Raw genomic sequence first — 27,814 nt, 5'->3', positions numbered from 1 at the left:
CGTATGAGCCAGTATGTGTCTGTCACACCTTCCCGCACTGCAGTACACTGTGAAGACCTGTAGATTAGAGGTGGGTGACTGTAGCAGTGAGGACCTCAGTGTGTGGGTCTCAGCTGCAGCAGTATTAGCACTGAGCCTGTCCTGCTCTGCTGCACTGTATCACAGCCTGGCAGTGAGAGGAGCGATAATCACCACACACTCACTCCCCCGTCAGGACTCCTCCAGCCCTGCCTGTCTCACAGCCTTAAGGGGATTCCCCAGTACTGCAGTCCAGAAACAACACTGACAAACCACAGCACTCTGCGGTGCATACACACGCACGCGCACACACACACACGTACAAAAAAACACACACATACACATCCAGACATGGGAGTATGTCCAAATCATAAACACACACACACACACACACACACACACACACACACACACACACACGCATACACATCCATACATGGCACTGTGTCCAGATCATCCACACACACACTTCAGCTACTGATAACCCTCATCTCTATGGGAAGTGTTTAGGTGTGATATAACACCAGTGCAGCCTCAGCAGGTCCATCCATCCATCCATCCATCCATCCATCCATCTATCTATCTATCTATCTATCTGTCCATTCATCCATCCATTACAACATCTTTTCTGAATTTAACATATTAGAAAGAAATAAAGCATAAACTGTTGTTTAAAATTATGGCACATTTTATGTTTTATGTTTTACTTTTATTTTCCTGTGTGTTGAATTACAACAAAATGAAGTAACATGCTATGGAAACTTTGGCTCTCTTCACATTTGGTGAATGGAACTGGGAGGTAGTTTAGACAGAACGGAACTGTTTTCAATGAAAACGAGAGAAATCAACATAGATTTTTCAAGAAATCCAAGTATGTAAGTAAATAAATAAAAAAAAAAGTTGTGTATGTTGAACACACACTCACACATACATTTTCTAAGCCGCTTATCCTTCTGGGTCGCAGGAGGGAGCTGGAGAACTTACCCACTAAGTTACCCAAAATAATTAGGTAGTACTTTAGGATTTGTGCTTCGTACTAACCTGGTTAATATCTGAGTTTTATTTGGACAAAAAATATCTATATAATTATAATAATAAATTACAACATTCAGAAATCATTGCAGTTGAATCCTTACCTCCATACTGATGCATTTTCACAATCCTGCTATTAATATCCCTCTCTCTCCGTCTCTTTCTCATGCTAAGCTGGTAGCGCACGCCTGTGTGTGGGAGTGCAGGTCATAAGTCACAGTTTTGTGTGTGGATCCTGAGCTGCTGCACCTGTGGGCTCTGACCCCTTCTCCTCATGTATGAGTGCTGCAGCTGCTTGGCCGCAGGCCGGGTGACGACTTGCGCTGCTCTTTATGGAAAACAACAGAGAAATGAGCGCAAACTGCAGCGTGCAGATTCAAAGAACCAGCACGGGTTCTAAACACCTATGAACATGTACATAATACATTAATACATATACACTGCATAAGGAGTTCACTGATGGCATCTCTAGACAACTGAAAGAGCTCAGAATACTCAGAGAAGTGTTTTTCGATAGGACCGAGCTGTAGATTTCATCTGTGAAAGATTTCAGTGAACTCAGCAGCTTTTATTCAGAGCGGCTTTAAAAACAATATTCAGGGCAAATGTCAGTTTTCAGTGGCATTTTAACTGGCAGGTTATTTAAAAGACTACTTTAAGTGCAGGGATGTAGGGGAGGGTAAATGCACATATATGTTCTTTATGTACCTTTTTAAATTTGCATTAACACGTTTTTTTAAAGCTTACTCGCATACTTATTGGCATTTCTTTAAAAATCTATGTTGATGTCTCTCGTTTTTATTGAAAACAGTTCATTCTGTTTAAACTACCTCTCAGTTCCATTCCCTAAATGTGAAAAAAGCCAAGCGACCACATTATATCACTTAACTTTGTTGTAATTTAACATATCGGAAAAAAAAAGTAAGACATGAAATGTAAAATAAGTAAGTATAAGTTTTTCTATAAGTTACCCTTATTAGTCCCACAGCAAAGAAATTTCACCTCCGTATTTAACCCATCCGTGCAGTCAAACACCCACATACACACTAGTGAATGCACACACACTAGGGGGCAGTGAGCACACTTGCCCAGAGCGGTGAGCAGCCCTATCCACAGCTCTCGGGGAGCAGTTGGGGGTTAGGTGCCTCATTTAAGGGCACTGCAGTCACATACTGTAAGCTCAGGGGATCGAACCGGCGACCTTCCAATCACAAGTCTGGTTCCCTAACCTCCAGCCCATGACTGCCCCCCACTGTGCCATGAATTTTGCACAAACCACATTTTATGATTTATTTTGTGAAATTCTGCAAATATTCTGCAGTTTTGCATTACTATATGCAGAAGTGTGTTCCCTGTAGAGGATGTGTAACTTTTTTCATTTAGAAAATCAACAACACGTTGAATTTGACACGGGTGCCCACACTTTTGCACACGACTGGCATAGTGGACCACCACCCAAAACATGCAGAAAAAGGCAGCTCTGTGGTCAGAAAATGACCACCGATGAAAGACTAGAGGTTGGTAAATGGTAAGAATCCAGTTGCACTTTTTGTTGCCGAGCGAACCAATCAGAACACAGACAGCCAAAGGAATATTGGTTTGATTAGTTGATTAATCGATTAATTTGATTAGTTGATTAATAGATAGACAGATTATTCTGTTACGGAAGGACAAGTTGTTGCAGCCCTCATGGGTGACTATTTCAGTGCCAGTTCTGGTGGACAGCTCCCCAAGTTTCAGCACCTTCCTGAGCGGACAGCTCCCTGCAGCCTCAGCAGCGGTGCCCTTTTTTCCCTTCTTTTCCCAGCCCCTCCCACTTTTCCTCCACCTCTGTCCCTCCCCCTCTCCCTCGCTCCTGATTTAGAACTCCATTTAAATGAAGAACAGCTATTGTGTTTTAATCAGCCATCCATGATGAGCCCAGGGACTCCGCTGTGGCCCTCCCACTCTCGCTCTCTCTCTCTCTCTCTCTCTCTCTCTCTCTCTCTCTCTCTCTCTTTCTCTCTCTCCCTCCTCTCTCTCTTCATCCCTGCCCTCTGCTTTTTTTCCTCAATCTCGTGCTTTTTTTCCCCACTTTCTTCACGTTTTTCATTTTATTTTTGCTCTTTGTCTTCCTCCTCTCCTCCTCCCGGTTTCCCCCACCTCTCGTTTTTCTTTTCCTTTCCAATAACGGTAGAACAATGAGTCCTGCCCTGCCCTTCCATGCCCGTTTCCACGCTCTCGCTGCACGCGCCACGGTTTTATCAGCTAAAGCTTCTTTTTTCTTTTCTTTTTTTTCCTCCTTCTCCGTCTCTGACTCCTACCGCCTGAAACTTCTCATTCTGCTCAGCCCTTATCTCTGCCTCACTCTCATATTTCAACTCGGCTTTGATAGCCTCAGGCTTTTGTCATTCTTTTGAGGCACTTTGTCCATTCTAATACTCGTCGCAGTACGGCGAAGAAAGACCTAATTAATTACACGAAACGTGTAGTCGGCTACGCGCCCTGCGGTTAATTTGACTTTTCCTAGATAGCTCGTCCTCCTCTGATTCATGTCATTGGCCACATCAGATGGATTTGAAATAAGCTTTGGTTGAATAGCCATGTAGAGCAGCAGTTCACACAGTACTTTTACAATAGGCTCAACCTTGGCCTCGTCCTTGTCCTCATCTGGTGGGAAATGAGCTTTTTATTGCTAATTGATCTTTAATACTACATTGAAATTGCTTTAGCCAGCATTGCATTTTCAATATTTGTAGACTCTCAGATCAAATGTTTAAAAAACAAGATGCAGTGTCCTTAACTGGACACACCTGTGTTTCCACATTATGTGGTACTTTTAACTAAGACTGTCAAAGGTTTTGCCTTAATAGTGCAGTAAAGGGTTGAATTATTAATGTCACTAAATTTTTAACACTGTTAATGCATTTCAAACCATCTATAAGAGCCCCAGGCTAAAGCCCAGCTGCAGGACACTGTAGGCTGCATTGATAGAATCCATGATTGTAGTCCTCTTGTTTAAATACAGCTTTTAAATGGCTTTTAAAATGATACATTCAGCACTTTCACAAGACAGACCACACTAGACAATGCTCGCAGTGCTGAGTTTAATATACTGGAAAAAAAATCACAGCAATTATGCATTAACATGCGTAAAGTGTGCTATCTGCAGAGGATGTGTTAACTAATTTAATTTTCTATAATTAAATAAGTTAACACATCCTCTACAGATACATCCTGATTAGGTTCATGTTGTCCACACATATGGGTATAACAAAATACACTGCTTTTGAAGTGGGATGAAACCTTAAACCTTAAGCAAATAAGATAGAAGTGATTAATTGTGATTGATTATTTTCATTTTTAACTCATATTTTACTCAATATGACACAAAATGTGTTAAAATATGACAAAAAACAGGTGTTTTCAGATATATTAACTGAATGTATTTTATATATATATATAAAATAAAAGTCCTTCATTGTGACTTGCCTACACGCATATTCCTTTTATTTACTAGTCATCTATCAAGACCACCAAACTAACTTGCTTGACTTAGCAACTGTTTAGTAGTTTTAGTTTTGTGTCATATAATTTGTTTTTATCTAAAATACCTTAATATTTATTCATTCTGTAAAAAACAAAATGAAAATGAACTTTTAATTAAAAAATACATTTTGACCAGATCCCACAGTAAAGACAAGCAAATATGCTTTTATAGCAGATGTATTAACAATAACAACACGTAGTGTGATAAGGTTTTTTCTTCTCCTACAAAATTTCTGTTTCGGTAATATGAGGTTATGAAATTTATCTGTGTGATTTCTACAGTTGTGTTGCTGCTGCTTTGCAATTGTCCTTGAGATTAATAAACTTCTATCTATCTATCTATCTATCTATCTATCTATCTATCTATCTATCTATCTATCTATCTATCCATCTATCTATCTATCTATCTATCTATCTGCAAGCTGGTGGAGCCTCTGACCCCGAGTGGAACGGCTCCTAACCAGGCCCAACTGCGGATTCTGAAGGAGACAGAGCTGAAGAGGGTGAAGATTCTTGGCGCTGGAGCTTTCGGCACCGTTTACAAGGTAGCTATTAATACCTGTAGAATAATTCTCAAGTGATGCACGACTAGGTACTGAAGTACCCTAAAGTACTGGAGGTTCTAGATATTCCCTAAGTGTCAGGTACAAACACTAAAGTACTAAATAATTATTTGGGTAACATGGTGGTGAGGTCCATTGCAGTCTAGCTAAATTACCCTGAAATGACTGACAGGTTCTAGATATCACCTGATGATATGTGAGGTACAAACTCAAGATAATTGTTTTGGGTGACATGTTGGTAAGGTTCAAGACAGTCAAACTAAATTACACTAAAATGACTGACAGGTTCTAGATATCACCATAGTAAGTGTAAGGCACAAACTCTAAGGTACTAAATAATTATTTGGGTAACATGTTGGAGAGTTCCAAGACAGTCTGACTAAATTACACTGAAATGACTGAGAGGTTTGTTCTAGACATTTTCTGAGTAAGTATGAGGTAACTTTAAAGAACTAGATAATTGTTTTGGGTGACATTAACTAAATTACACTGAAATGACTGACAGGTTCTAGGTATTGCCTGAGTAAGTGTCAGTTACAAATTCTAAAGTACTAGATAATTATCCGGGTAACACTGATGATTTCCAAGACAGTCTAACTAAATTACACTGAAATGACTAACACGTTCTAGATATTTCATGAGTAAGTATGAGGTAACTAGATAATTGTTTGGGGTAACATATTGGTGAGGTCCAAGTCTAAATTACACTGAGATGACTGACGGGTTCTAGATATTACCTGAGTAAGTGCTGGGTGCAAACTCTAAAATACTAGATAATTATTTGGGTAACATTTTGATGATTTCCAAGACAGTCTAACTAAATTACACTGAAATGACTGACAGGTTCTAGATATCACCTGAGTAAGTGTCAGGTACAAACTCCCCATTTAACTTGACTGTCACTCTCAGCTGGTTATATCCTGGTAACACACCAGGGCTGCTAAAACAACAGTGATCAGAGCACAGAGCCGAGTAGCTCACTACATTAGCTGAGAACATGGATCAGAACAGAGACGTGTAATGTCCAAAAATATTAATGAACAGTATCACCAATATGTTACCCCAAACAATTATCTAGTTACCTCACACTTCCTCATGAAATATCTAGAACGTGTCAGTCATTTCAGTGTAATTTAGTTAGACTGTGCTGGAAATCATTAAAGTTCACAATAGAGGTGAGTCAGATAGATTACATCTAAGTAGCAAAATGGATAAGCATTATTACTCTATTATATTCTAGTGTAGTATAACAGTAGAGGCCAATGCATGTCTCAGTCTTTTACCTTTGTGTATCACTGTGTTTCTTAATTGAAAGTACAGTAATAGTGAGTAAAAACTGAAAAGGCTGAAAGCTTAAAGATGTTTTGACATGTTTTTGTCTCATTTCACTTCAGAAAATATCTGGTGGGTCTTGGGACTAACACTGTCTCCACATCTACGTCCTGGCTTGAAAAAGTTTGGAAACCCCTGCTGTGGTAGATGCGTAGGTTTGGATAAATGCTCACTCTCACTGTCTGCCTCTCTCTCTCTCTATCTCTGTTTCTCTCAGGGGATCTGGGTGCCTGAGGGTGAGACCGTGAAGATCCCGGTGGCCATTAAGATCCTGAACGAGGCAACAGGCCCTAAAGCCAATGTGGAGTTTATGGATGTGAGTGATATCTGCAGGCCTGTAGCGTTCACACTGCTTCACTCTGCTCCAGTCAGATCTCATGCAGCTCCATTCAGTTCAAAAGGAAAAATAGAGAACCTAAAATGACTCTGTTCACTCAGAGATGATGCAACTGCCATGAAACACTGCCAAGAGATCCATTTATAGCCCTGTGTATTTCTGACTGGTTAAAGAGAGCCTTTTGTGGATACGAATGTGTGTGTTAATATGTTGGGTAATGTGCATGTTAATCTGTTGATGTTCTGACAGTGTGAGGACGTTTATGTAACTCAATTGCGTGTTTCCTGTTAGACTGTTCTTGCGTTTCGCGTGACGCCACACTGTAAAGTTATCGCCATTTTGAGGACCGAATCAGGGAGTGACTGCACTGCGTGATGCCTTTAATTTGTGAATGATTCACCTGCAAGACGCAACAGAAGCCAAGAATGACGAGAGATACACACACCTTTAATTCAGTGTTTTCAGACTCCAGACTTGGAGCCGCTGCACTGTATAGTTTAATGGGTAACACTTTCTATGAATGTCACCTTTGTAAGCATCTATAAACACATTCATAACATGTTATAATGCATTCATAAGGCATTATAAACATGGCTATAAATATTTATAAAAATGCATTACACGTTATAGCCATGCTTATTATGCATTATGAATTGTTAACATAATACATTATAAGTACTGATCATAACATATTATAAGAGCTCATAAGTGGTATTTGTCCGCTCTAAGTAAAGTGAAGCGTACTGTACTAAAGCCTCCTCCAGTGTTCAGAGTGAGGCTTCAAGTTGAAGTATTTACTGAAGGATTTACTGAAACAGTAAAACATACACAGTAAAGCACATTACAGGCTTCAAATGTCAGAGTTTAAACTAGTGCTGCCATCAGTGTTTTACCCAATGTGGGAAAGGTAATGTACACCACCGTTAGCTTGGTATTTGTCTTTACTTTATGCTCTCCAAGCTGGGACTGACTTCTTTGGCACTGACAGTATAACATGTTATTAAAACTATTTATAATGCATTATATTAACAATTCATAATGTATAATAAACATGGCTATAAAGTGTAATTCATTTTTATAAATGTTTATAATCGTGTTTATAATGCCGTATGAATGCATTATAAAATGTTATAAATGTGTTTATGGATGCTTACAAACGTGACATTCATAGAAAGTGTTACCATTTAGTGTTTCTCTCTGCTGTTCACACCTCGTTCAGCTTAAGAAGGGATTAATTAGCTAATAATGTAAGGTATTTTAAACCACAGTTGTGCAGTGCAGGGGTTTCAGGACCGGAGCTGAACTCTGTACTAACTGCACTAGCAAACTTACAGAATCACGTCTGTCGAAACACGACGTCGTTTTCCGACCCACGACATTCAGTCTTATATTTAACGTTTATGTTTCTCCATTTAAACGTCATTTAATCAGAAACAGAGAAGTAAAGTTATACCGGCTGTCTGCAGCTCCGTTAGGGGGACGACTGTTTATCTCTCGGCTGATAACATTAGCTAAAGTTATCTAAAGGCTAGCATTGTTCACATCTGTGTTAATTAGCTGATGTCGTTACCCTCCTATGATGAGAGAGTTTTTTCTTCTCTTTGTGCAACACCATGGGATCCTTTACCCACCCTGACTCCAGAATAGGGAGTGGGGCTGTGTGTGAGATAAATATAAATGTCAGGAAAACACAAATTTGGTAGCTTTCTGCCAATTTAAGTGGGATCGGGAGTTCGGTGGGGGGTGTGGTTGGACTGTATAAGGATCAAAGCCTGTTTTATTGCCTTTGTCGAGGTAACGTTTTTTCTCTTTCAAAGTAGGTGAGTAATTTTGCCATCTTTCACCTCTAGTTACATTCATGCGGAGCAGCAAAGCCAAATATGGCGACCACAACAGAAAAATCACATGACTGAAACCCTAGGATAAGGCGTCTGGATGTAGGCGGGGGTTGACAGATATAAAGTGACGGACATGGTGGTGCCATGTTAGTGTGTGTTGCGCTAGTATGAGTGGATCAGACACAGCAGTGCTGCTGGAGTTTTTAAACACTGTGTCCACTCACTGTCCACTCTATTAGACACTCCTACCTTGTCAGTCCACCTTGTAGATGTAAAGTCAGAGACGATAGCTCATCTGCTGCTGCACAGTTTGTGTTGGTCATCCTGTAGTCCTTCATCAGTGGTCACAGGACGCTGCCTGCAGGATGCAAGGCAGTTTACTTGATGAACTGTTTGGTGTATATCAAAAATAAATACATGCTTATGGGGTGTATGGGCCCTAAACCACTGCCTGTTCCTCATATAGCAGAAATGTGTCCTGGATGTGGAAACACTTATTACTTATTTTGTTCATTGGAGTCACAGTAAAACCTGACTGATGTCAAATATTTGCTTGTTTAAAAAAGTAGTCTGTGATAAAGTAAACAAAATTCCTGCATGTTTGGCTTTGATCATGTTCTTTAAATATAATTAAAATATATGCAGAATTGCCCTGACACATCATGTTACTAGGGAAAAATAGTATATTACATGTTTTTTTTTTTTTGCATGGTTAATGGTTCATGATAGTGAATCTATTGTGTATTGTTGCTGTCCAAAAAAAGCAAAGTAGTAACGTTACAGGAGAAGGCACAAATGCTCTTAACGTTTAATGTAAGTTATGGTAAAGAGGTTTTATTCCAACATTGCAAAAATGGTATCTTGTCAAGTGCAATTATCTTAAATATAGTCAATTCATCTAATATTTCTCCTGTTGAGATTGTTGTAAGCTTAATTTAAGAAAATTTACCTTATTTCTAGACATTTTTACTTAAGTAATTTTATTAAGTAAAATTATCTCACTAGGTTGGCAGATACACAAGGATGATCGGGCTATAAATACCTGCAGGGTGTGTGACAGGATTCATAGATTGAGAAAAGGTGGTACAGTGCAGTGAATGTCTCGTTCGATGTGTGGAAAATGGGTCGGAAAGCAGATGTTAATACTTGGCAAAAAGGAGTGATTGCATTTGGGCCAAAGGCCGCAGTGTGAAGGAAGTAGCTGAATTAGCAGGTGTATCGAAGTGTATGGTCATATGGGTCGACCAGCAGTGCCAGAAATCCCAGTCTATGAGAACTTCTCATCACAATTGTTAATGAAAGTCTGAAGAAACTGAAGAAAGACCACCGGCATGTTTCATGGCTTGTGAATATCGTTTCCCTGCGGAGCGTTATTTCAGAAATTGGTTGTGAAGGACTTGCGTTGACTTCTAGAAGCAACTCTTGCCTGGAAGAGAAGCGATTTTTATTCACAAGCTCCCCAGACAAAAAGAAACACAAGGTGACTCATTTTTTGTCTGGGGAGCTTATATCGACTAGATTTGAGATCATTTCACTTGACAAGATGCCATTTTTTGCAGTAAAGTAATTGGGTCCAATCATTTTACTGTCCACTCATTATGAAATTTCAATATAAAGAGCAGCTGCTGTGCTCAAATGATGTAGAAAAATAAAAATAGGAAATAAATGGAGATACATGTTTTACTTTTTGGACATGATATCAATGATATCATTCTTTAAAATGGTTCTGTATAGGACCAAATGGAGGTCCTGCCACTGTTACATGTCAATTTTTTATAGAACTCTTGCTTTTGTGTTAAATAGGATTAATCTGCATGCAGACAAACCCCTCTGCTTTAGCTTCCCTAACCTCCCATCTTTCTTCACAGACAACATCTCTAGCCCCGCAAACTGATTGACGTCAGTCTTTAGAGCGCGTGGGCTTCGATAAATGTCCCTGTTTGTGCGTGTTTTTCTTTTCTTTTTTTCCCTGAGATGTTAACTTCACCGGACTGATGGCACCTTTCAGACACTCTTTCTGAGAGAAGAAAGAGTATATATTCAGGGCCTTGTTGGGAGCGAGTGGATGATAGATTGTCTCAGGCGTGTGAGGTTTGCAGCCTGGTGGCCGTGCTTCAGCCTGCAGTGCCTGATGATATTAGGCCTGATTTAGGACCTATGAAAGCGCACTGAGAGTCTTAGCTCACTCTGAGGACTATATTATGCAACCACAGTATAAGATAGCTAATAAATCCCAGTGTCCTAAAGGCCTTTGTGGCCCATTCACTGCAACTGCTCACTGCAGAGCCGTTTCAATGATGAATCTCTGTGTGTGTGTGGGGGAGGGTTGTTTTCAAACAATTTCTGAACAAAAATGTCCTCACTAGACAGGAAAAACAGGATTAATCTACAATATTAGAGCCAACAACCTGTTCCTGATTGTATAAAAGGGCTTTTTACAAAAGTCTCTGGTCTCTGACTTTTGCACAGTACTGTATGGGAAACATTTGGGACATATTTTTCTAAAATGTTGTTATTTTTGTATATACACATATAACATTATGACCACCTCATTGTCCGTTTTAGCAGCTCCACTTACTATTTAGGTGCACTTTGTAGTTCTACAGTTACAGACTGTAGTCCATCTGTTTCTCTGCATACTTTGTTAGCCCCCTTTTACCCTGTTCTTCAGTGGTCAGGACCCCCATGGACCCTCACAGAGCAGGTACTGTTTGAGTGTTGGATCATTCTCAACACTGCAGTAACACTAATGTGGTGGTGGTGTGTTAGTGCGTGTTGCGCTGGTCTGAGTGGATCAGAAATAGCAGTGCTGCTGGAGTGTATAAACACTGTGTCCAATCACTGTCCACTCTATTAGACACTCCTACCTTGTCAGTCCACCTTGTAGATGTAAAGTCAGAGACGATAGCTCATCTGCTGCTGCACAGTTTGTGTTGGTCATCTTCTAGTCCTTCATCAGTGGTCACAGGACGCTGCCCACAGGACGCTGTTGGCTGGATATTTTTGGTTGGTGGACTATTCTCAGTCCAGCAGCGACACTGAGGTGTTTAAAAACTCCAGCAGCACTGCTATTTCTGATCCACTCAGACCAGCGCAACACGCACTAACACACCACCACCACATTAGTGTTACTGCAGTGTTGAGAATGATCCAACACTCAAACAGTACCTGCTCTGTGAGGGTCCATGGGGGTCCTGACCACTGAAGAACAGGGTAAAAGGGGGCTAACAAAGCAGAGAAACAGATGGACTACAGTCTGTAATTGTAGAACTACAAAGTGCACCTATATAGTAAGTGGAGCTGATAAAATGGACAATGAGCGTAGAAACAAGGAGGTGGTCATAATGTTATGTCTGATCGGTGTATAATACATATGTGGTTTAATATTACACATACATACATATATATGCATGCATCTGTGTATATGATGTCTGAGCTTCTATGTGTCTCCTCCAGGAGGCCTTGATCATGGCCAGCATGGAGCACCCCCACCTAGTGCGTCTTCTTGGGGTGTGCCTCAGCCCCACCATCCAGCTGGTGACCCAGCTCATGCCCCACGGCTGCCTGCTGGATTACGTCCATGAGCACAAGGACAACATCGGCTCCCAGCTGCTCCTCAACTGGTGTGTGCAGATCGCCAAGGTAGGAGCTTTTCGCAGTGCTGTGTTTGAGGAGCCTGGTGGAAAAAAAGATCTTGTGTTTTGCCACTTTGTGTACCATATTTTGCTCCATGGATTCAGTCTGGCATCACTGCAGCTAGGAGAACTTTCCAGAGAAGATTTGAAAGTGATGGCTGGGTGAAAAGTTTAAACAGTGGTTCCTTCATCCCAGATGTAGTTGATAAGCCAAGACTTGTTTGGCGTCTTAAGTTTGCTTCTTTAGTTTTGCACTGGAGCTACAAGGCTAATGTTGCTAATAAGTAATGGAGGTTTCTACCCTAACAGTTATCTTAATCTACAACTCCAGGCCTAAATCATCAGGCCTGCCTTAAACTACACTGAGTTAAATAGTCTCAAATAGACTTGATTATGTGGTTGCTGTCGTGGTATGGCGTACAGCCATATCACTATTGATTATAAGGGTAATCAATATATTATAAGGGTAATGTTGCTGTTATCTCTGGTGGTTGCTAAGGTATTGCTTGGCCATTGCTGTGGTATCCTAGGTGGTTGTTAAGGTGTTGCTCGGCCATTGCTATGGTATCCCAGCTAGTTGCTAATATGTTGCTCGGCCATTGCTGTTGTATCCCAGCTGGTTGCTAAGGTGTCGCTAGGCTGTTGCTGTAGTATGAAAGGTGGTTGCTAAGGTGTCACTAGGCTGTTGCTGTGGTATCTCAGGTGGTTGCTAAGCTGTCACTAGGCTGTTGCTATGGTATCCCAGCTGGTTGCTAAGGTATTGCTAGGCCATTGCTGTGGTATCCCAGCTGGTTGCTAAGGTGTTGCTTGGCCATTGCTATGGTATCCCAGCTGGTTGCTAAGGTATTGCTAGGCCATGGCTATGGTATTCCAGGTGGTTGCTAGGGTATTGCTATGGTATCTCAGCTGGTTGCTAAGGTTTTGCTGGGCCATTGCTATGGTAACCCAGCTGGTGGCTAAAGTGTTGCTGAAAACATAGAACAGTAAGTAAATTTTTTTAAGCCAACACATTTAAACCAATTTGTTGAGAATGTAATTAAATTTTGATGTTATATCAACTTTAATTCAACTGTCTCTTCACTTTAAACATTGATTTTAATATTTTAATATGATTTTAATGATTCCCATGTACACATAGGAGGATTGCTAGACTGTAGAACAAACATTCGACTCGTAAATTGTGCCTTCTTGGTAAACTAGATGTGGCCTGTAGACACTTATATATGGTTTATATTGCTAAAGGTTACATTTTGTTGAACTTGCCATGGTTAACTGTGCTCTGAACTGAATTGAAAGCAAATGATAACCGCTATGAATTGCAGGTAAACATTCAGATTTGTAGAATGATCTGCTTTATGAAACATGAAAACAGGTCCAAAATCAATACTTCACATCAAATCAATATTTCACTGCTGTGCCACACGCGATTGATTGTATGGAGGGCTTGGTAAATGGCTTGTGAGTTAAATTGAGGGTGCTTGGGTAATGCAAACGTGGGACTGTCTGGTGTAGATATCTACAATGCCTGTTTAAGGTTCGATCAGTTTATATACAACAGCACATTTCCAAACAGCACTTTTCTGATGTTTATTTTCTTTCAGCGTCTTGTCCTCCTTTTTTCTGTACCGTGACAGTACTTGCTGAAATATTGATTAGGAGTTCAGTTCATAAGGCTCATGAAGACCCTCTAAGCTATTCCTGCATTTGCTTTGTTTTCGAACATCTTGGTTATCACCATTATGAAACCCAGATCAGCACATCTGTACAGTTCCACTGAGCATCTTTATGGACGTTATATAGGGTTTGAAGTCTCCTGGCTCAAAAAATGAATAAATAAACAAACAAACTCTCTACATTATTTCATAACTACTGTTGTGAGGTTGAATAAGCTTTACAGAACGTTAGCAAAGTCCAGAATATTACTGCAACTCTATTTGGACTCACGTTGGTCTGCTTAGAGCTTAGAGCAGGGCTCTGTTTAGAGCAAAGCTGCTCAAAGTCAGGTCACTGGTCAAAATGTGATTTGGTCCACCAGAAACTTACCCTAACCCAGAGGTCAGCAACATGTGGCTCCAGAGCTACATGCGACTCTTTTACTGCCCTGTTGCGGCTCCAGAGCAGAATTAGATTGTTAGGTAAAAATAAAATAATCTTCCTTTGCAGTAAAATAAAGCTCTGCTGATCGTTCATCACAGTTTTAACACTAAGTAGAGTTAATTTACAACTGCTAATTTACACTTTAACCCTGAAGGTTGACGTGCAGAGTGCTGATCACCACAGCAACACAGACAACAATCTCATTTAGCTAGTAGTGAATGAAAAAGGCAAAGAGAGAGATTTAAGATGAACATTGATAATTTACAGATAAGTGGACTCATTTGCATTTATAATCACTCCAGCTGGTTTCCTGATACATTTAATCTGCAACGAGAAACTGTCAAACACTAAAAAGTCTCATTCTCCAGCTTTTTTCTTGAATTTTCTCGTTCTACCTTAAATGGTGCAACAGTTAGGTACATAGTTAGCTACACTTAAGGTGGAATGGGAAAATTCAAACAAGAAGCTGGCGAATGAGAAGCGACTTCAGTGTCATAAAAATTACATTGAGAGACATTTTATAAGAAACAGTTCTACTTTTGGAAAAGTTTCCTGCCAGAGATGCGAGAAAAGCGGCGAAACAGCTGAACTAAAGCTCAAAGCAGAGCAAAGTAAGTCTACAATTTCATTTATATTTTTTAGTCTTTATTAGTAAATTAGCATATACTGAGACATATTTACAGCCAAGACGGTAAAACGTTACTTCAATAAAATGGATATCAAATTTTGTGGCTCCTGAGGTGGTTAGATTTTTGTTGAAATTTGACAAAATGGCTCTTCTTAACATTTGGGTTACCAACCTCTTCCCTAACCCCACCCTGTCACCCAATGAAAGAAAATATTGTCACTGTCAGAGCAAAACCTTGTGGTTTTTTTTGTTTTTGTTGTTTTTTTGCATAATTTGTAAACATCAGCTGCCCTTTACATTGTGTGAACAATTCACGATGAATGGACCAACAATATTGTTTGTTAATGGATGTTTATTGGTTTTGACAACAACACACAGACCTGAGTCTCTGTGATGCAGGGAAACAACAACAAATAATTGGTGGAGGAGGTGTTATGGTAGTATCCACATAATACCCATGTTCAGCAATCAAAGCAGTAAATTTAAAAGAGATACTGAACCACTGTGGTCCTACATGGCTGTGACAAATCAATAGCATTTGACCAATTCTGAACTGTTGCAACCTTCGCCTTCTGAAATCTCACTGTGACGTGCTCCAAAATGAGAATATCTACAAAATAGCAATGCCAGGATGCATTTTGCTGCAAATTAAGAGTTACAATCATAAATAAATATATATATATATATATATATATATATATATATATATATATACTTCTTATTACCTTAAAGTATTCTTTTCAACTTTGTAAATAGAATAATATAGGGATGTATGGAATTTATTTTGGACAATAGACCTCATTGTCGATGTAGCTAATTGAAACTAAAGAAGTTGAAAAAGACAACAACAAATTTGCCACCATCCCAATGTTACCCTGACAGTCTGGTCTTTACATGCATGCAAAATAAATATTATTTGAAATGAATAATACACTCTAAATTTCTCATTAAGTTGAAAGGACTTTTTGCCTTCTGTAAAGCATGGCCAACGTTGCTGCAGTAGCTTTGAAATACATTTGTAGATCAGGACGTGCAATACGTTGTTTTTGTATAAGCTTTATGGTCGATTTATGTTTGATGCTTGTAATGTATGATGTTGCTGAATGTGGTGTTTGTTTGATTGCTTTCTGTTTTAAATGGTGCTAAAACAAATTGTTATTAACTCTGTTGGCATTGCAATAAAGCACTACTGCTGCTACTCAGAGTGTCCATCAGAGTGAAAGCCCTGGTGTGAGTTTAAAGCAGCCGCATGTGTGTAAACCATGAACCTCTCTCGCCCTCTCTGTCAGTCAGAGAGGGAGTCCTGGCGAGAAGATAGCATAACTACTTGCATTAGACCGCTGCAAGTAAACTGTGCTGTCTCTCTCTCTCTCTCTGTCTCTCTCTCTCTCTGAGCTGCATTAGGACTGTAGGTACTTCTTTGTGTGGTCTGTAAGCCAAGGAACTGACGCCTTCGGTGCCATAATGAGTAAAAATTTGTTCATGAAACATCCAAGAGCTTCTCCTCTCTGTGTGCGAAGTGCAGTGAGAGCAGATGATTTAAGAGTAACCCTCCAGCTTCCTTTAGCCTGCCGTCCTTCAGGCAGGTGCAGTGAAAGGGGCCTGTGATTGATTTCTGGGATGGGAATTCGCTCAAATTGATAGTCTTGACCCAAGCGCAGTCTGAACTGCAGCAGTAGCCCATTGCCAAAATGACTAGCGTTTCGGTTATCTGACCGTCGTTGTAGAGCTATCCTCTCAGATGTCTCTTTTCCTTACATTTTTAAAGATTCTAAAGTCGTACAGGAGGTTTTGCAAATCACTTTTAACTGCAAGAGAGCTTTTACCTCAGTACTCTGTACGGCATTTAGAAATATACTCTCACCAGATGCCTCAGAAACTGTGCAGTGCTGTGAAAAAGTATTTGTTCTTGTATTTATTCTGTTTTTAGCATATTTGTCACACTTTAATGTTTCAGATCATCAGGCCACTTTTAATATTAGACAAAGATAAACCAAGTAAACACAAAATGCTGTTTAAATGATGATTCATTTATTGAAGGAAGAATGCTGTTCAGCCCTACCTGGCCCTATGTTAAAAAGAAATTGCCCCCTTAGCTACTAAATCAAATGACCAAATGTAATTGATGACTGGGTTCAGTTTCACAAGCCACACCCAGGCATGATTACTGCCAGACCTGTGGAATCTAAACATCACTCAAATGAAACCTGTCTGGCGATGTGAAGCGGCTAGAAGGTCTCAAAAAGCAGCACATGATGCCTCATTCTAAGAAGATTCAAATACAGATGTGAAGCCTTTGAAATCTACTAGTCTGGAAAGGGTTACAAAGCCATTGCTAAAGGCTCTGGGACTCCAGCGAACCACAGTGAGAGCCATTATCCACGACTGGAGAAAACCTCATGAAGGTAGGCTGGCCTACCACATTTTCACCAAGAGCGCATTGAGGACTCATCCAGGTGGTCACAAAAGTACCCAGACAAACATCTAAACAACTGCAGGCCTCACTTGCCTCAGTTAAGGTCAAAGAACATGATTGCACAATAAGAAAGACACTGGGCAAAAGTGGCATCCATGGGAGAGTCGCAAGGCACAAACAACCACTGACCAAAAAGAACACAAAGGCTCGTCTCGTGTTTGCCATCTAGATGACCTCCAAAGGTGGAAGTTTTTGAAAGACGTGTCCCGTTTCCAACAGTAAAACATGGTGGTGGTAGTCTGATGGCTACTTTGCTTCTACAGGACCTGGACGACTTGTCAACAATGATGGAACCATAAATTCTGCTCTCTATCAGAAAATCCTGAAGGAGAATGTCCACCTGGCAGTTTGTGACCTAAAGATCAAGCGCGTTGGGTTATGCAGCAGGATAATGTTTAGAAGCACATAAGCAAGTCCACCTCTGAATTACTCATAAGAAACAAAGTTTTCTGAGTGGCCTGGTCAAAATCCTGACCGTGGCAAGACCTCAAACAGGTAGTTCATGCTTGAAAACCCTCTAGTGTAGCCAAATTAAAACAATTCTGCAAAGAAGAGAAGGCCAAAATTCCTCCATAGTGATGTAAAAGACTTATCAAGTTGTTACTGCCAAGGGTGGCACAACCAGTTATTTGGTTTAAAAGGCAGTTACTTTTCACATGGGTGATATAGGTTATGGACAAATCTTTATCTTCAATAAATGGAGTGATCATATAAAAGCTGCATTTTTTTACTTTTGCTGTCTTTATCTTATATTAAAATTAGTTGGATGAACTGAAACAGTTAAATGTGGCAAATTAGCAAAAATAGAAGAAAGCTAGTGAGGGGCAAATACGTTTTCACAGCACTGTAGCTCATCTGTTGATGCATAATTTGAGTTAGCCATTCTGGTTCTTCATCAGTGGTCAGTTTCTGACCACAAAGGCCCTCTTGACTGGATATTTTGAGTGAGGGACCACTTTCAGCCTAGCACTAATCTCACAAGCCAGACCTTTGTCTGTTGAGATTCTGGTGTGTTTCTTTGCTCAGTGTCACCAAAAGCCTTGTACTTCAACAAGACGAAGCTATTAGCAGGGCTTAATTTGTAAATGTTGAGGTCCTGGAACACTGAGTAGTGATAGATCCCACAGGACGTTGGAGTGGGAAGACATTCTCTCATACGTGAGGTTCCATAAACTGGTAGTTAGTAAATCGATGGCACTAGCCATCAATAGTTACTGAGCTCCTCTGAGGGATGGACATTGGCAGCAGTAGCGGCGCAGTTGCGAGTGATAAACAGCGTCATTGTTGTTGTTTTTTTTTCTTTCTTTTTTCTGTAATCCTGAGTGCATGAGGTACATGAGGTGACACAGCAGGCTACTTTTTAGTCAATCTGTCCAATTTATGGAACGCTATATACAGTCATATGCAAAAGTTTGGGCGCCCCTTGTGAAATGACGTTTTGTTGATTTTTTTTAAGTGAAATAAATTAACACATCCTCTACAGAGAACACCATTTTAACATTTAGACAGAAGAACAGACAGTTGACAATGTATTGGTGCATGTGACTATATACTGTAGCAATAACAGTTATGCAATATGACATTTATGGATTAATGCACAATTACTATATTTGCTAAAATTAACATAATGGGGAAAACATCTATGCAATCTGTGCAAAAGTTATGACATTTTAAATTTTATGTTTACATTTTTTCTAGTGTGTTTCAACAAATAAATGAAAACTGTGCACTAAAAATGGCAGAAAATACTACATTTAAGTGTTAGAAGATGTGTTAACGTATTTTCTCTAAAAATCAACAAAACATAATTTGACAGGGAGTGTTGAAATATTTACATTGTGACTGTATATCAAGTTTGTGTAGAGTGGACCTGTAAGGTTGGTGGAGCTCATGAAGTGGACAGAGAATGAAAGTAAAAGGTAGGAGTTTGTAATAAAGTGATGGAAGTATAATCTGTCGCTAAATATTAAGACTTATATTTCAGAGTGGGCTGTTAATAAATGGGCAGTGAGTGGGTGAGCAAACATATACGCTCCTCCCAAAGCTGTAAGTGGTTAATTGACAAATTGAGCGGTGCCTGTGGAGCTGTCACCCACCTACACTCTCAGAAATAAAGATACTACACTGTCACTGGAGCAGTACCCCTCTTGTCACTGGGGTGGGACCCTCAAGGGTGCATCTCAGTACTTTTAGTCATGGTGCATCTCAGTACTTTTAGTCATGGAACCTAATTGTTCCATAATCCATTGAAATTATATTTAGTAATATATATTTAGTATATTAGTTGTACTGACTCCACACACCCCGTCTCGTCTCCAGGCTTTTTATTTTAGTGTTCTGTTTTAAAACATTCAGTTATGAAAAGGTACAAATACGAACTTTTCACCTGGAAAAACTTGTATTTTTTGGTTCATGTTCACAATCAGACCTTAAAACCAGAGCTATACCCTTGAGGTACATGTACACTGTTTGTACCTTGATGAATGAAAAATGTACCTACACAGAACCTTTATTTCTAACAGTATACCGTCTCCATTTAAGGGCCAACTTGGATGTGTTAGTGTTCTTAGAGCATGTTCTCTTGGTTTTAGTCTGTGCTGGAATCTGCTGACGCTCCAGCACAGCTGTGGTGTTTCAGATTATTATATATTCATCTTCTTTAGTACACAATGCAATTTAGTTAGCTTCTTTTTTTAACTGAAAAACATCCAGTTGATGTGAAATTTATACATTCTTGCATGTAAGTATAGCAGATGTTGGACAAAAGACTAAAAGCAGTATTTTTGTAGCTGGTTGTTCTGCTGTGTTTGCATTATTGATAACGCAGTGCTTCAGAAGGGCATCATCGTATACATTATTTACAGGTAGCTTATTGCAAACGTAGATCCTCAGAGGGCAACTACACTGACACAGTGAGACAGACGAGAGGGGAGAGAGAGAGAGAGAGAGAGGGAGAGAGAGACAGAGACAGAAGAAGAGAGCTGCTCCTAATGAGGATGCCAGTAAATAAAAAAGATGAGCAAAAAGAAATAGAAAGTAGAAACATTGGAAGGAAAAAAGGGAAATTATAAAAAAAGGAACCAAGAAAACAAGAACATTTCTAGACCTACACTCATAGTAACTTCTGAAAGAGAGAGAGATGGAGAGAGGAAGGGACAGCCTGAGAGCAGAGAGAGAAAGAGAGAGAGAGCAACAGAGAGAGTTAGAGAGAAGAGAGAGACAGAGAGAGAGAGACAGAGAGAGAGAGAGAGAGCGAGAGATTGACCTACAACCAAATGATATCACTAACACCAATCAGCCTGACCACACACTCGCCCAGTAAATCAGACCCAATCAGATCACCACCAAACAAAAACAAAACTATATCACCCACTGGACTGAGACCACACATCAACAGCACAAGCTTCAGTGCTATTCGGCCCTAAATCGAGATTATACTTTAGCACCGTACCTCACAGCAGTTACGGACAGACAACTGAGGAGAGTGCTGACCATGTACAGACTCAGTGAGCACAGCCTGGCCATCGAAACTGGCCGGCGCAGACAGACCTGGTTACCCAGAGAGGCCAGGCTGTGCTCTCACTGCGAGCTCTCAGTGGTGGAGACAGAGCTGCACTTCCTCACAGAGCTGCTCGAGATACAACTCCATTAGAAAGGAGTTCTATGGGAAGGTGAGCAGCGTCTGTCCTGAGTTTCAGGTCTGCAGTGACTCTGAGAAGCTGCCGTACGTGTTGGGAGAGAAGAGCGAGCTGATCACACACGCAGCCAGATACGTGATCGCCTGTCACAACCTGAGGGACAACCAGTGAGAAACTGATATTGATTTTTATTGATGATTATATATTTATGAAATTTGTCTTGACTCTTTTATTTTCCTTTTCTTTTTTCTTTTGATTACTAATAACCCTGTAAATAATGTATTTTCTAGTGTTCTGCTATAATCTATTATATCATGTTTCTTATTAACTGCTTTGGCAACAGTGTATTTCATTACATACATGCCAATAAAGCACTATTGAACTTGAACTTGAACTTGAGAGAAGGATAGAGAGAAGAGAGGTCCTTGAGAGAGAGAGACAGAGAGACAAAAGAAAGTGAGAGAGAGAATAGAGAGATGAGAGAATGAGAGAGAAACTGACGTTCACAGAGTAAAAGAGAGAGAGACAGAGAGAGAGAAGAGAGAGAGAGACACGAGTGAAAGAGAGAGAAAGTGAGCACTTTTATCACAGCATGAGAATAACTGACTTTACTGAGTGGCGAGGAGTTTGACTGAACTTGATGTGGTGTGTGTGTGTGTGTGTGTGTGCGTGTGTGTGCGTGTGTGTGCGTGCGTGTGTGTGTGTGTGTGTGTGTGTGTGTGTGTGTGTGTGATGTTCCAGCAGGTCTCTCTCTCTCAGTCGGCTTTTCACTCAATAGATTATTAATGGAATCATCAGCCATGGGATTAATTTTAACGAGCTGATTATTAATCAGCAAATAATCTGGCAGGATGAATGCAGGACGCCAGTCTCTCCATTTTCTTTTCTCTTCACCCCTCCACCTTTCTCTCTCTCTCTCTCTCTCTCTCTCTCTCTCTCTCTCTCTCTATCTCTCTCTCTCGCTCATTCTCTCATTTATGTTCTCTTTTTTCTCTTTTTCTCTCCTCTGTCTCCTCCAGTGTCTCTCTGAATGAACATACTCTCTCCTTCTCTCTCTCTCTCTCTGTGATGTCAGTCTTGTGTCATTCTGACAGTCAGTGTTGGTGGTCTGGCCCCTCCAGCAGTGCATGTCTTTTAAAGCAGGTCAGTTTGGGGGCTACACGGTAGTTTACTCTGCTCTCTGTACAGGATCAGAAAAATCTCCACATGTCAATCTTTGATACAAAGTAAGACAGTAAAATACATTCAGCTACAGACTACATTAAAATCTGTAGACAAATTTAATCAAATCTCTTAAATTTAATTAAATCTCAGGCTATGTTTAAAAGTACAATTTCAAAGCAAAGTTTGTTTTTTAAAGTCTGTGTTCCACCGCTGTGTAAACACTCCCTCCAGTCGGATTCGTTTATTCAGTGTATTTTTCAACTTGATTCTGAATCGACCCTAAAGAATTGAATTGAATCATAGTGACATTTTAAATCTGTGAAATCGATTGAGTCCAAATTGAATCTTGGTGAAATTTCAGTGTTCTTGATGAATCATTTACTTATGAATTGTAATCACATCTAATGAAGTTCCGGATTTCAGACGCATTGAATCACTTCCTAAAGAATCATAATCTAATCAAATTGAATTGAATCGTGGAAAAACTTTGTTTCCTGATGCAGTGGGATTTTGTGATGAGCTGAATAGTTTTATAAAGAATCATATTCAGATCAAATTGTTTTGAAGTCAGAGGTTTTGTGCTCTAATAAAAAAAGGATATTAGATTCTGGAATATCAGCGGAGCCAGACTGATCTGACCGACTGAAGGTCTATTCTAAACCAGGCTCAGTGTGAAGCGCTGGGTGATATCCTGTTTATACCACTATATTGCTATTGGTGTCACATAACAGTGTTGATTTTTAACTGTAGAAGTATTGATAGGTATCAAAACCTTAATTGCAGTGTTTGTTATTTGCTGAATTCTTCAGACTGTTTTGACAAAACAGTTCAAAATGCAGAAAACCTAAACACTGCTTTTTTTGTTTTGGTCTGAAATGATAGTGCTGCAGTCCTTACCATAAGCTGTGAAGGTGCTCAGGCCAATAACAGGGTAAAAAGCCGTACAATCATCAAATAAAGTGTGAGATCACAATGTAACTGTATAGAACAAATCAGCATTATGTTCATTACAACAAAGAACTTACTTCTGGGTGGCTAACACTGGTAACCCTATTCTAAAGCTGCTCTGGTGCTGATAAATTGTATTTTATAAAACTAAAAGTTTTGGTCCTAAAATCTGATTGGCTGAGCTGTGTTTGAAGCTGTGAAATGCACAGTATACGAACGCCTATGACCACCTCACAACAACTAAACTTTGTGTTAATGCACCACTTCATGAACATCCTGTGTGTTGTTAATGGAATAATCTTTGACTCTCATGCTGCTCGCATGGACCACCGAGTATATTAATGAAGTAAGAACCCATTTTTTATTTAAACCGAGTGGCTGACAACTTATTTTCTTAACTAGAACTAGGCTGGTCAGCTTGCTAACAGGCTAAAAGACAGCTAACAGCCTAAACAACTCCAGCATTATTATGAAAGGCTTGAATTGAAGTATTTACAATATGACATATCACTGTATGTCATATACAGTGACAATATCACTGTAAAACTGCAATATAAAAGTCTAAACAATGTCACTTAAGTAGCTTGCATGCTTCCAACGCCTGTGTTTCAGTCATGTTGCATACTCCCTCAGTAGTGTGCTAGCTGTGGTGGTTTTGAAATTCTAGCTTCTACAGCCAAGTAGTGCACTATTTGTGTGTGTGAATGTGGCTGAATCCCAAAAGATGTTTTATGACTATTTTTAATGACTCTTTTTAGCTACATTATGCTCTGTTGAGGTGCAGGATCCAGTATTTAAATTCCTACATAGTGCACTATGTAGGGAGCAGGGAGCCTTTTGAGATTCAGTCCCAGCGGCGACATCGGATTGGTGCTTTTTAAGACTCATGGTGGTAAATTGGTGACCTGAAAGTACTTATAAGGCAAAGGATTTTGCATTAAACCATGCTGTGTTATCATATGTTCATTGTTATATGACAAAAAGTTAAAAAGTTCACAAAATGACCACAGTATACAGTGACAGGTGACCAAATGTTCTTCTCCTCATTCAGCAGTCCATGTATGCTTGGCAACGATACACTGCACTGACAGTGCAACCAAGTCCAAGAGATCTGCTTTAAAAGGCTGAGAAAAGGAACCGAAATGAACTAGTCAGCATTATTTGAATACAGAGCATTATTCAATCTGATGTGTCAGCTCAAATGGTACTGAAGTTGTACCGTAATGTTTTTTTTCTGGTTCTTTGTTGGATTGTTGGTTTGTTTATTTGTTTACTTGCTTGTTTGTTTTGCTTTGTTTTGTTGCACTGGGAGCATTTTCTGTTTTGTTTCAGAACAACATTAGAAAGAGCAAAACGAGAGTCTCCGACTGTCAGACGTTGAGCGTTTGGAGACGTGGGAGGAACACAGCAGACAAGAGACATTCACACACTGGTGTGTATTTCTGTCTTTAAGGGGGTGTTTATATTTCCTTCTGCTAATGCTCCATCAAACCCAACACCAACCTTGAAGGGCAGTTTCAGCTGCATAGTTCAGTAGTTCACATATAAACAAAGTTATTCTCAGTGGTTTGACTTGAAACAGGTCATTGTAGAGAAATGGATTTCTTTACAGTGGTGGTGATGGGAACCAGGAGTAATGATGTCTACAACACAAATCAAGTAGTTTTATTTACTGACCTGTGATAGAATGACCATGAGAAGCAGCAGATAGTAGCAGATAGTAGTCCATATCCCCACCCTACTGACCCCCACCCTCCATTTCCCTACTCTACTGACCCCCACCTTCCATATCCCCACTCTGTTGACCCCCACCCTCCATTTCCCCACTCTACTGACCCCCACCTTCCATTCCCCCACCCTACTGACCCCCACCCTTTCTATGGGGGGAGATATGGCTAAAGGTGGGGAGAGAACTCTGAGAAAAGTACATCATGAGAAACAGAAGACAGAGATGGAAATTCATAAAACTTTAGATTGAAAGGAGGAGGAGCTTCAGACATTTGTGTTTCTTCAACAACTGTGGCATTGCAGAATTAGGTCAATCCAACGTCCACACTGTGGGCTAAGGTAGCCAGTTCACTACAGCTTTCTAAAACTGTCCGAATAGTTCGCCCTACTGATGATCGTTTCATCTGGCATTTCAGCCCAACAGGCTCTGACTATTCATGCAGTGCTCATCCACTTCCTGTAATGGTTGCTTCAAATTAAAAGCCCTCTGCAGACAGCCTCAGGCCACCGCTGTGAAGTATATATAGCGGAAACACTGAGTATCATCCTTCCCCAAATGTCAGTTACAGTTCCATAGCTCTGTCAAACACTTTGGATGCCTGGTTCTTATCACCACCACTGCATCAACTCTCACTTGCTAAGTTTCTGTATAATGGAGTGTTCCCCGTCAGACCACTCCGAATGACTTTACATCTAAACTATTTAATGATGCAGGCTATGCAGTTAGTTAACCATTACTTTGAAAAATCACTGGAATTCCCCTTTAACCTCTGTGTTACATTTATAAAATAAAAGCTGCAGTTTTGTTTTTTGTTTTATAAAAAACATTTAGTAACACTTTCTATGAATGTCACCTTTGTAAGCATCTATAAACACATTCATAACATGTTATAAAGCGTTCGTAAGGCATTATAAACATGGCTATAAATATTTATAAAAATGCATTACATGTTATAGCCATGCTTATTATGCATTATGAATTGTTATTATAATGCACTATAAGTAGTGTTGATAAAATGTTATACCATCAGTGTCAAAGAAGTCAGTCCCAGCTTGGAGAGCATAAAGTAAAAACAAATACCAAGCTAACGGTGGTGTACATTACCTTTCCCACATTGGGTAAAACACTGATGGCAGCACTAGTTTAAACTCTGACATTTGAAGCCTGTAATGTGCTTTATTGTGTATGTTTTACTGTTTCAGTAAATCCTTCAGTAAATACTTCAACTTGAAGCCTCACTCTGAACACTGGAGGAGGCTTTAGTACAGTACGCTTCACTTTACTTAGAGCGGACAAATACAACTTATGAGCTCTTATAATTTGTTATGAGCAGTACTTATAATGTATTGTGTTAACAATTCATAATGCATAATAAGCATGGCTATAACGTGTAATGCATTTTTATAAATATTTATAGCCATGTTTATAATGCCTTCTGAATGCATTATAACATGGTATGAATGTGTTTATAGATGCTTACAAATGTGACATTCATAGAAAGTGTTACCAAACATTTTTTTTGTCATTGAGAGCACAGAAATGCACTCTCCCTCTCTCTCTCTGATGGAGTACAGAGAAGATGGATGGAGGGAAATGGATGGATAAGGGCCTGCAGGTCCCACAATGTATAAGGACTAACACAGTGGAAGACAGCAGTGACAAATGACGAACTGTCACACACACACACACACACACTCACACACGCACACACACACGCACACACACACACACACACACACACACACACACACACATACACAGAAAAAACTGACTCATTTTCTTTTGTCTCTGTCTCGCTGTCTCTCACACACGCAAATACAAACCTCACACCCCCAGAGAAAAAGCTAGAGGAGCGTTGATTGTATATGTGTCCAATATGTAATAATATTTCCTCAATATATTACATACATGTAAGTATCTATGATAATATGTCCCATATTAAAAGTCACTGTCCGGCAGTTTGGAGTAGTTATATTGGTGAAATGTTCACACAATGAAAAGGACAGCAATGATATGTACAATATAAATATAAATAACTGCATGTTATAATAATTTGAATATATTCAAAATAAAAATATATCCCATAATGCCACTGTCACACAAAAACTTGCATCTCCGTTATAATTATTAGTAGGAGTAGTAATAGTAGTGATAGTAGTGATAGTAGTAGTAGTAGTAGTAGTAGTAATAGTAGCAGTAGTAGTAGTAATAGTAGGGATAGTAGTAGTAATAGTAGTAGTAGTAGTAATAGTAGGGATAGTAGTAGTAGTAGTAGTAGTAGTAATAGTAGGGATAGTAGTAGTAGTAGTAGTAATAGTAGGGATAGTAGTAGTAATAGTAGTAATAGTAGGGATAGTAGTAATAGTAGGGATAGTAGTAGAGGTAGTAGTAGTAGTAATAGTAGGGATAGTAGTAGTAATAGTAGTAGTAGTAGTAATAGTAGGGATAGTAGTAGTAGTAGTAGTAGTAATAGTAGGGATAGTAGTAGTAGTAGTAATAGTAGTGATAGTAGTAGTAGTAGTAGTAGTAGTAGTAATAGTAGGGATAGTAGTAGTAGTAGTAGTAGTAATAGTAGGGATAGTAGTAGTAATAGTAGTAATAGTAGGGATAGTAGTAGTAATAGTAGTAATAGTAGGGATAGTAGTGGTAGTAATAGTAGGGATAGTAGTAGTAGTAATAGTAGTAATAGTAGGGATAGTAGTAGTAGTAGTAGTAATAGTAGCAGTAGTAGTAGTGATAGTAGTAGTAGTAGTAGTAGTAGTAATAGTAGTGATAGTAGTAGTAGTAGTAGTAGTAGTAATAGTAGGGATAGTAGTAGTAGTAGTAATAGTAGTAGTAGTAGTAATAGTAG

At 39.6% G+C, this 27,814-nt stretch overlaps 1 protein-coding gene across 1 annotated transcript in view; it reads left to right on the top strand.

Annotated features, from left to right (window-relative positions):
* LOC118796652 (receptor tyrosine-protein kinase erbB-4-like) overlaps positions 1-27,814 on the top strand; it is a 600,895-nt gene that overhangs the window by 496,911 nt on the left and 76,170 nt on the right. Inside the window, exons 18-20 of the mRNA XM_036568052.1 lie at positions 5,001-5,123; positions 6,691-6,789; positions 12,105-12,290. Coding sequence (XP_036423945.1) covers positions 5,001-5,123; positions 6,691-6,789; positions 12,105-12,290 — 408 coding nt within the window. The remainder of the gene's footprint in view (positions 1-5,000; positions 5,124-6,690; positions 6,790-12,104; positions 12,291-27,814) is intronic.

The sequence above is a fragment of the Colossoma macropomum genome, unplaced genomic scaffold, assembly GCF_904425465.1.
Source record: "Colossoma macropomum unplaced genomic scaffold, Colossoma_macropomum, whole genome shotgun sequence".
Classification (NCBI taxonomy): domain Eukaryota; kingdom Metazoa; phylum Chordata; class Actinopteri; order Characiformes; family Serrasalmidae; genus Colossoma; species Colossoma macropomum.
This window is presented reverse-complemented; position numbering and strand designations above follow the sequence as displayed.